Source organism: Chrysochloris asiatica, unplaced genomic scaffold (genome assembly GCF_000296735.1).
Source record: "Chrysochloris asiatica unplaced genomic scaffold, ChrAsi1.0 scaffold00033, whole genome shotgun sequence".
NCBI classification, from domain to species: Eukaryota; Metazoa; Chordata; class Mammalia; order Afrosoricida; family Chrysochloridae; genus Chrysochloris; species Chrysochloris asiatica.
In genome coordinates this window covers 4,185,642-4,196,122 of record NW_006408551.1, presented here as the reverse complement: position 1 = coordinate 4,196,122, position 10,481 = coordinate 4,185,642, and the positions used below count along the sequence as shown (strand labels likewise).

The 10,481-nt window shown below is 48.2% G+C and overlaps 1 protein-coding gene across 1 annotated transcript; it reads left to right on the top strand.

Moving 5' to 3' along the window:
* The first annotated feature begins 3,266 nt into the window (after window positions 1-3,266).
* Window positions 3,267-10,360, top strand: B4GALNT1 (beta-1,4-N-acetyl-galactosaminyl transferase 1). The gene is made up of 11 exons (XM_006859601.1): window positions 3,267-3,314; window positions 3,950-4,168; window positions 4,640-4,804; window positions 4,921-5,027; window positions 6,032-6,072; window positions 6,217-6,397; window positions 8,102-8,200; window positions 8,331-8,521; window positions 8,991-9,131; window positions 9,374-9,614; window positions 10,143-10,360. The coding sequence occupies exons 2-11, from the start codon at window positions 3,951-3,953 to the stop codon at window positions 10,358-10,360; spliced, it is 1,602 nt and encodes a 533-aa protein (XP_006859663.1). The 5' UTR covers window positions 3,267-3,314; window position 3,950.
* The last annotated feature ends 121 nt before the right edge of the window (window positions 10,361-10,481 follow it).

Here is a 10,481-nt window from a genome sequence, read left to right as displayed (position 1 = left end):
TGAATGTCAGATTCAAAACCGCGAATACCAGCTTAAGGCTTCGATCTTTATGTGTTCCATTTCATTTTTGACAACTTCCAATTTTCCTAGAGTTATACTTCTTACATTCAATGTTCTGGTTATCAGCGGATGTTTATAGCTGTTTCTCCTCATTTTGATTCATGCCCCATCAGCAAATAAATTTCTGGTAAGCTTTACTCTAGTCACATCATCGCAGTCAACTCTACTTTCAGGAAACAGCTCTTCTCCAGTCGTATTTTGAGTGCCTTCCAACCTGAGGGGCTCATCTTCTGGCACTCTATCTGACAGTATTCTGGTGCTATTCCTCATGTTTCAATATTCAGTATTCTGGTGCTATCTGACAGTGTTCCACTGCTATTCATAACATTTTCAGAGGCTAACCATTCAGAATTAGTCCTCCTCTACTTTTTCCTAGTCTGTCTTAGTGTGGAAGCTCAGCTGAAATCTGTCCACCATGGGTGTACTCTTGTTGTTGTTGTTGTTATGTGCAGTAGAGTTGGTTCCAACTCATAGCGACCCTGTACAGGGATTCCAAGGCTGTACTCTGCTGGTATTTAAAGTACCAGTGGCTTAGCTTCTAGCATTACAGCAACATGCAAGCCACCACAGTATGACAAACTGACAGACAATATCTTTAAGTAAGTTTAATAGTGTTGAACTAAGTTAGCATATTTAATTTAATATTCACATGGTTTTACTTTTAAGAGACACGATGTAGGCATTTGAAAGACTTCAATTATTGTGCACATTTTCCCATTTAAAGGATTATGAAACATGCAATTGAAACAATGTTTAAAAATTCAATAAAAAAAGATTATCTGATATAATCAAGGTACATCATTTTGACTAAAGTTTAATTTTAGATCTGTTAGTTTTAATGTTAACAGTATGAAACAAAGAGTTGGGTTTCTTGTCATTAAAATAATAAGATTTTCTTTTAATTATTAATTTGCAGGTTGAATTCATTGCTTAAATAGTCTGACTTCCAGAACTAGCCAAGTGACTTGCTGTTTTTTTTAAACTTTTTATTGTCAAAGTTTACATGGGAGAACACTTTACACCACCATTTCATTGCAGTGATGACAGTCTCCTCTGTGCATCATCATTCAACAGTATTTGCTTCTATTCCCTGTTTTTTTTTTAGGGGGGGGCTTGGCTTTTTTTTTTTTTTTTTAAATGGTGAAGCGAGGAAAGTTTAAACAAACGTATATGGGAGATAAAGGAGGCAGAGGGACAGTCCTCCAAAGACTGCCTCTGTAACTTGCTTTTTAAAAGAAGTGAATGCTTAGTTTATTTAACATTAAATTAGTACTGGTGCCAACAAAAGAATTTTACAAAATGTATTCCTAATTTTAGTCATTTTAATTGGCAACTTAATCATAATTATGTGTTTTAAATTCAGATGCTTACCTACAAATTTAATTCAAACATAATTAATTCAATAATATAGTAGTATAGTTAAAGCTTTCTAAAAAGTTTATTTTAAAGTATTCTCATGTAATGTTCCTTCTAAATTTCAAAGAACTATATTTGACTTCTCTACCGTAAAGATTTACACCTTCGGAAACCCTGTACAGGGTCGCTATGGGTCGGAATCGACTCGACGGCACTTAACAACAACAACATTTGACTTCACATCAGTCTAATGCCATCAAATCTTGCACTTTTAAAATGTTGCTACAAATTAATCATAGTTATTAAATCTAATTATCTATAGATAAGCTTTTGCTCTACTGATAGGTCCTGCTGACGTATCGAGATGTTTAACAAAATTTCCAACAGAAAAATAACTGTACATTTTGCCTTGGTGCGTTCCTCAAAACAAGAAGGGTCACTAGCAAGTCTGCTGGAGCCTCCCGTGAAAACACACCATCCACTCCTCGAAAACGCTTTAAGAGGTCGCTGAGTTGGACTCTATGGCACTTAACAACTATAAACGTATTTGTCACGATCCTTGTGTGACTCTGTAGGACAAGCAGTGGACTGCTTACCTCAAGGTCAGTGGTTCAAACCTACCAGCTGCTCCTCAGAGACCCTATGCAGAGCCGACTGTAAGGCACAACAAAAGAACTGAAACACTCACTTTGGACTTGGAGTAGAAATGCCCTGGTAAGCACTTAACAGCAGCAACAACAACAAAAACTACCCTGACTCTTACGGACCTTTAAGAGGACAGAGTAGAACTAGCCATAGCTTTTCCAAGGCTGCAACATTTTAGCGAGTCTGTCAACCTTTTGGTTAACAGCCAAGCTGCTTAACCATTTTGAGATACTAATTTGTCAGACTCCAATAATAGAAGTTGTTGTGTGTCGTTGAGTCGGTTCCGACTCATAGCGACCCTCTATAGGGTTTCCAAAGAGCAGCTGGTGGGTTTGAACTGCTTATCTTTCAGTTAGCAGTTCAGTGTTAATCCACAGTGCCACACCAGGACTCCCCACAATAGGAGTTTTTGTTGTTGTTAAGTACCTTACAGTTGGTTCTAACTCATAGTGACACTATAGGACTTCTGAGGCTTTGAGTCTTTGCGGAAGTAGAAAACGTTAAGGCTTTAAATCTGTCTGTTAGCCAGGCAGCGCCTTTTTTTTTTTTTTAATGTAGACTTGTTTCCTTTATTTCAACCTAACTCAAACTTCCTTGAAATGGAGTGTTAGGGCGACGTTGTCCCAATCCCCTCCCAAAGCCCTTACTGCCGATTGTTTTGTAGAACTATGACGGCAGGGAGAATCTGAAGGAGTGGGAAATTGGAAGACTAGGATTGGGGGCAGAAGGCTGAGATGTTTGGGACGAACGGCTGAAGGATGGGAGGCAGAGAGTTGGACCAGACCTTCCCAGGATTCCGGCTCCGCGCCCCTGCAATTTCCTTCGCGTTCTCTAGAAGGCGCCCAGGCGCTCGCATTGCCCAAGCCAAGCCAGATCCTCCGCTGCAACCAGTCCAGGTTCCAGCGGCGCGACACCGCAATACCAAGAACCTGCGGTGGTCTGTCTTCTCGCTTGGGCAAGTGAGGCAGGGCGCCAGTGAGTCCAGGGTTTGTTTCCGGTGGGGAAACACAACTGTTTCTTAACTAGCTTTCCCTTCAGGGGAACGCCCAGTCACCTTAGCGTCGCGATCTACAAAGCTCGAGAGCCCGCGGCGGAAGCGCATGAGCGCGATTGGGAAGCCGGATCCCCCACGCTCAGGCTCACGCCTGCTTTCCCGAAAGACCACCCTGGCCCCATGTGGATCCCCCGTTCGGCGCTGGGAGCCCGGCGCAGACCCGACCGAAAGTGTGCCTTGGCAGTAGAGCGGTAGACAGGTCAGTGCTCGGACTGGATGCGGCCGGAGCTGGAGGCGGGAGGAGTCGTGCGCGCCCATATCCCTATCTTTTCTTTCCTGCCTTCCCGAGGCCACTCGCGGGGTCAGCCCCGCTGGGGTACCCAAAAGCGCGGGTGTGATTCTGCATTTTTCATTACAAGATGTGGAACCGCCTTCTACAGCCCACCCGGGTCCAGGTGATGCTCCGGCTGAGGGTGCGGGGTGGGGACGGGGGTGGGGGTGGGGGGGCGAGGGAGAACGGAGAAACGCGCAAGCCCCAGCGGGCTGAAGGCTTGAGAACCGCTGCTGCTCTAATAAAATGGTACTTTCCAACCTATGAGCTGCCGCATAGAAACCGCCTCATACTAATGTCTCTAGCATCACTGTGCCAGGCCTCAGATATGAGGGAAAGCCGAGATCCTGCAGAGGGCTAGAAGAAAGGAGACCGAGAGCCCCAGAGGCCCGGGGAGAGAAGGGAGGAGGAGACCCGGACGGGGGCGGGTGGGTAGCGAGTCCTTGTGCACATACTAGCGCGCAGGGTGTGGAAAGTACCGCTGGGAGCCGGCAAGATCTTCCAGAGCCAACAGGGTTAAGGGTCCTGTCCCGCGTCCTCCCTCTTACCCTTCCCATCTTTAGGATGCGGCTGGGCCGCAGGGCCCTTTGCGCGCTGGTCCTGCTGCTCGCCTGCGCCTCGCTTGGCCTCCTATACGCAAACACCCGGGACGCGCCGGGCCTCCCAGCTCACTCTGCGCTGTGGGCGCCCCCGCAGGGCCTCCCCAAGCCCCAATTGCCAGATTTTGCTCCAGATCCCCACTACGCACACATCCCGGTCAGGATCAAGGAGCAAGTGGTGGGGTGAGTGTGGGAACCTCACTGGCTGTACGGGGAAAGGGGCAGGGTTGGGAGGCTTTTGTTTCTTCTAGTCCTGGGCTCTGATGATGCCTAGTTGTTTGGGGGGTGAAATTGGAGTGGGCGGGGGAGGGGCTGCTGAAGCTCTGGCTGAGGAGGGGAGATCTGCCCTCCGTTGAACCTTATCTTGGGGATGGGAGGGTGTTCAGTCAGGTGAGTGGAATGAGTCATTGGTGTGAATCAGCCAAAAGCGGAGAGTTTTGACTGAAAGCCTCGTAACTGGCCTAATTCTATGCCTCTCTGTAAAATCATGTCTTAGGAGACATGATATCTTATCCGCGGTCCTCCCTCTAGGGAACTATTTAAGAAGCAATGTTTAAGGGGGGCAAATATTGAATGGGCAGTGTGACAGAGCTAAGGTGTGGGGTGAATGGAACTGTGTGACTGGGCTTTGATGCCTCTTTGTCCCCTCTCCAGGCTGCTGACTCAGAACAACTGCAGTTGTGAACCCAGTGGGAGGAGCGTTTCTTTTCCCTTCCAGAGGCAGATCCGAGCCACTGACCTCACCAAAGCCTTTGACCCTCAAGAACTGAGGGCTGCCTCTGCCGCTAGGGAGCAAGAGTTTCAGGCCTTCCTTTCAAGGTGCCAACTAGAATGAAGGGTGTAACTCTGAGGGGGGAAAGCAGTGGGAGGGCTGGAGGGTGGGTGTAACCCTTTCTCTCTGACTCCCCTCTCTCCTCTCCCTCCTCCACTGCTAGGAGCCAGTCCCCAGCTGATCAGCTACTTATAGCCCCTGCCAATTCCCCCCTACAGTACCCACTACAGGGTGTGGAGGTACAGCCCCTCAGGAGCATCTTGGTGCCAGGTGGGGAGAAAGGTTTAGAGATGACCTGGAGCATGGTGGGGTGGCAGAACCCAAGGTTGCATGAGAAAGAATGAGGGAAGGTTGGAATGGGAGGTGAAACTCTTGATGAGATGGGGACTTGGAGGTTAGAAGGGGTTTATTTAGTGGGAGGTGGGGACAGAGGGATGCTAGGATCATCAGGAATTATGGAAGAATGTGCACTCAACTCAACCTAAAAAACCACCCAGTGGTGCCTGACAATCTACTTCCTTAAAGAGTTTTTCTTTATTTATTTTAAATCAAACTTGTTCGGACTGGTCAATTCAGACTCATAGTGCCCCTATGTTGTTGTTGTTGTTGTTGTGTGCTGTGGACCCTGTACAGGGTTTCCGAGGCTGGAAATCTTTATGGGAGCAGAACACCTCATCTTTCTCCCGTGGAACAGCTGGTAGTTTTGAACTGCTGACCCTGAGGTTCGCAGCCCGATTCGTAACCACTATGCTATCAGAGTGACCCTATAGGGCAGAATAAAACTGCCCCCAAAGGATTTCCAAGGCCATAATCTTTATGAAAGTTGACTGCCCCATTATTCTCCCTAAGAGTGGCTGGTGAGTTCAAACCTCTGGCCTTTCGTTTGCAGCGGAGTGTGTAACCACTGTTCCTTCTGTAAAGAAACCCTACAGAGCAATCCTACTCTCTAACACACTGGGTTCCATGAGTCAGAATCCCTCCGATGGCAACAAATTTGGTTTAGTTTTAATAACTGGGGAGGCTTGAGAAGAAGAATCTATTCTTTACTGACTGACCAAAGATTATATGGGTAGGTAGGCTGGGCCATAGAAGAGATACTGCTTTGATGGGAAGAAGTAAAAAACCAGTCACTCTAGGTTGAGTTAACCAATATGCCCTGTTGAACCCTCAAAAGGAATGGTGAAAAGTCATGTTGTGTGTGCTGAATGAGGGGAGAGAAAGTGAGGAAGAACTCAGGGCTCTCTGTGATTCTGATCTTCTGTCCTTCCTCCCAGGGCTAAGCCTACAGGCAGCTTCCAGTCAGGAGCTATATCAGGTAAGAGGAAACAGGAGGGTAGAGAGGCCAGGTGGGCAGTGAGAATACTGGGAGAGAGACTAGACCAAAGGAGGGATGGAAGGACCAGTAAGGTAAGAAGTGGGCCTGGAGCCTAATCCTGCTCTCTCCAACACCCTCTCCCAGGTGAACCTGACTGCCTCCCTAGGCACCTGGGATGTGGCAGGGGAAGTGACAGGAGTGATTCTTACTGGAGAGGGTCAGGCGGATCTCACACTTGCCAGCCCAGGGCTGGACCAGCTCAACAGGCAGTTGCAGCTGGTCACTTACAGCAGCCGAAACTACCAGACCAACACAGCAGACACAGGTGTGAGGCCTGGGTCGAGGGAGGAGCAGACTGCCATCAGAGATGATCCAGAAAGACTGGGCCAGACAAGTGACAGAGGATGTGGAAGGCACTCAGGCAGTGGCCAGAGCTGCCCAGCCACACAATGGGTATTTCAGCTGGGCCAGCAGGGCCAGAAAGGAAGAGAAAGAACCTTTGTTCATCTGGGACCAGGGCAGGCCAAAGGAAACGTGAGCCATGGGTGTGTTCTCCAGGCCAACTGTGGGAGCCCTAGGAAGTGACCTGCCCCAAGAACCGAAGGTTTCAGGCTCTATTCCCAGCCCACCACTTTCTAGAGGGCAAGGGTTTTACCTCCTTGAGCTCCGTTTCTCCTCTAGCAAAAGGGACATGACATAACACAGCCCTCCTGCTTCTCTTCAAGATTTGCTACATGGAGCCTTCTCCCACCACCAGGCCTTTGCACTTGCTGTCCCCACACATGGAATGTGCATCCCCCAGATTTTTGCATGGCTGTCTCTTCCTTGTCATTTAGATCTCAGCTCAAATGTCTCCTCTTCACTATCACATTACTTACCATATTTTCTAGGCAATAGTGATTATTATTATCTGAATTTTCTTGTTTACTTAGCCTGGAATCAGACTGACTGGATTCCTCTCCCCAACTTTCTTGCTTAATAGCTGTGTAAATGTGGACAAGTTACTTAACTTCTTTTTGCCTTGGTTTCTTTTTCTATAGTAGGAATCTGTTTAATAGGGTTATTGTGAGGATTAAATGAGTGAATACATTTAAAATATACATTCAAAAGTGCCTGACACAGAGTAAATACTCAATAAATGTTGGCTTTTCATTAAAACTTTTTTTTTCCCTTATAAATGTTAGGTTGCTTTCTAAGAACTGCTCTGGGCAGTTATACAATTTGTTTGCAATGAGAAGTCATCTCATTGTGAATATACTGTACATGACAATTAGAAGTAGTCACAATAAGAGAAGACTGCAGTCTGCCCCGTGCAGCCAACACAATAAATAACCAGAAAATAGTAGGGAAAATGCAGGGAATAAGTTAGGGTGTTGTTGTTGTTAAGTGCCATCGAGTCGGTTCCGACCCATAGTGACCCTGTATAGAGTTTCCAAGGAGTGACTGGTGAGCTTGAACTGCCTTAGGGTTTGTTTTTTATAAAAGGAAAATAAATAACTTCAAAACTCTTAAAGGAATGTTTTCTACTTGACACCAGAATACTAATTACAAGTGTTTGATTTAATTTCCTGTCACCAGTTCCCCAAAGAAGAAAGGAAGACAGTTGAAACAAACAAACAAACAATTCTGTACAACAGAAAGACTTAGAAACTCTACAAATTAATAAAATCTAAACTTCTGTAATTAACATTTTTACTGTCTTCCATCCATTAGAATACAAGTTCCATGAGGGATAAAGACCTTATGTTCTTGTCCACCAAACCCAGAAAGATGGAATACAGAGTTGTTGTTGTTAAGTGTTGTCAAGTCAGTTCCAACTCATAGCAACCCTATATAGAGATTCCAAGGAGTGGCTGGTGGGCTTGAACTGCCAACCTTGCTGTTCAAACCAACCTTGAGGTCAAATGCTTATCCTATAGTGCCACACCAGGGCTTCAAATATTTGATTAGGTGACTGACTAGAGAATGTTGCTGAGACTTAAGGGCACTTCCTATGCTCTTTCCCACTCACCATGCTCTTTCTCCACAGTTCGCTTCTCCACTGAGGGACACGAGGCTGCATTCACCATTCGCATCAGACACCCCCCCAACCCTCGGCTATACCCGTCTGGGATTCTACCCCAGGGAGGTAAGACTGGTAAGATCATGGACGTAGATCTGGCCCTATGGGGGCAAAGTTAGCCCTAGGAGGGAATGTCTGTCTGTTTCTTACTCCTGACCGCCCTTGTCTACATCCAACCCTGGGCCCTCACTCCCAGCTCAGTACAACATCAGTGCTCTGGTCACCATCGCCACCAAGACCTTTCTTCGTTATGACCGGCTACGGACTCTCATCGCCAGCATACGCCGCTTCTACCCAACGGTCACCGTGATCATCGCTGATGACAGCGAGAAGCCAGAGCAAATCAGCGGCCCATACGTTGAGCATTATCTCATGCCCTTTGGCAAGGTGTGAAACCTGGAGTTTGGGTGTTTACAGTGAACTACATGGGAGCAGGAGTCGTGATCCTATCATATTCACTGCTGTCTTAGGTAGAATGATGCCTAGCACCTAGTGGACACTCAAGAAATAGTTGTTTCCCAGAACACTACATCAGAAGCCCTCCCTCCCTCCCTTTCTCCCTTCCTTCCTTCTCTAACCCCAGCCATTCAAAGGAGCCCAGATAGCCTAGTGGGAGAACGATGAGGCTTTCTGCTTTTATAAAGATTTACAGCCTCAAAAACCCTACGCAGGATCCTCTGAGTCAGATTTAACTGACAGCATATCACCACCACCACCCAGCCATTCCTAAGCACTCAAAAGTTTGCAGAGGGGCACAGGCTGTGGAAACGGGCCAGAGGAAGAGGAAGAAAAGGGGTGGTTGGCGGGGTTGTCTAACATCTTCAACTCCCTCTAACCACACACCCCACTCCTCCAGGGCTGGTTCGCGGGCAGAAACTTGGCCGTGTCACAAGTGACCACCAAGTATGTGCTATGGGTGGACGACGACTTTGTATTTACCGCGCGGACACGGCTAGAGAGACTCGTGGATGTACTGGAGAGGACGCCCCTGGACCTGGTGGGGAGGGGAGCAGGCTGCTGGGAGGAGGGGGAAGGAGGGAGAGAAGGAAGGCAGGGAACACTGGCTTGCTTGCGGGGGTGGGGGGGGGGGGGGGGCTGTGTACTAAGGGAAGCTGGGAGAGGCACTGGGACCAAGGGAGGATGAAGAAGTGGGGCCCCCACGTAACCCTTTGAAACAGAAGAGGGTGGGCAGGGGAACCGCCTTACCCCTGTCTGGAACCACCTTTCAACTCCCCACAGGTGGGGGGCGCAGTGCGTGAGATCTCAGGCTTTGCCACCACCTACCGGCAGCTGCTGAGTGTGGAGCCCGGTGCACCAGGACTTGGGAATTGTCTCCGACAGAGGCGTGGCTTCCACCACGAGCTCGTTGGCTTCCCTGGCTGTGTGGTCACAGATGGCGTCGTCAACTTCTTCTTAGCCCGAACGGATAAAGTGCGGGAAGTTGGCTTCGACCCACGCCTCAGCCGCGTAGCCCATTTGGGTGAGTACTGCCTGTCCTGGTCGGACACTTCCTCCTCACCCACCCCATGGAGCCCACAACTGGCACCTGGAACCTCTCCAGTATTTCTTAGATTTACAAAGACTTGCACTGGGGCTCTGAGAACTCCCACATCCTCCTGCCTGCATGCCTAGTAAGCCTCCACCCCTAGTACAGCGGCTGGGTCCTCTTGAGTATGAGAGTCTCTCTGTGACTGTCACCACTGTCACCCCTCCCTCCCTAGGAGCAGATTCCCATGGTTCAGATCACACTTGGAGAAGCCTATTGAGCATCTATGGAACCTGTGAACAGTGGGAGTGGGTTTTTCTGTTTTCAAAGTGTAAGGCAAAAGTAAAACTGAAATCTGAAGGGATGTGCTCACATGCCCAAGGGATGTGCTCACATGCCCAAGGTCTTTAGGTCCGGAGATTTGACAAATGCACACTCTGTAACCCCAGCTCTCAGTTCTCCTTTAAGGGTTGGCCTTCTGCATCCTCAGGACCTTTCTCTGTTCCCCTCCCTCACCTCCAGAATTCTTCCTGGATGGGCTTGGTACCCTTCGAGTGGGATCCTGCTCAGATGTTGTTGTGGATCACGCATCCAAATTGAAGCTTCCTTGGGTGTCAAGGGATGCCAGGGCAGACATTTACGCCCAGTACCGTTACCCAGGATCACAGGATGAAAGTCAGGTGGCCAAACACCGCCTGCTTTTCCTCAAACACCGGCTGCAGTGCATGACCGTAGAGTGATGTCCACCCACCATTCTTCCAACTATCAGGCTGAACCTGCTTCCTTGTCTCTGCTAGGAATTTCCAGCAAACTCCACCACTCAGTGACCTCTTAACTGACTGTATCTGATACCCCCCACCC

Excerpts from the sequence above, each read along its gene's own strand:
- B4GALNT1 (XM_006859601.1), top strand. The coding sequence starts at position 3,951 with ATGCGGCTGGGCCGCAGGGCCCTTTGCGCGCTGGTCCTGCTGCTCGCC. Across the intron at positions 6,398-8,101 it reads GACCAACACAGCAGACACAG|TTCGCTTCTCCACTGAGGGA; the intron begins GTGTGAGGCCTG and ends CTTTCTCCACAG. Across the intron at positions 9,615-10,142 it reads CAGCCGCGTAGCCCATTTGG|AATTCTTCCTGGATGGGCTT; the intron begins GTGAGTACTGCC and ends CCTCACCTCCAG.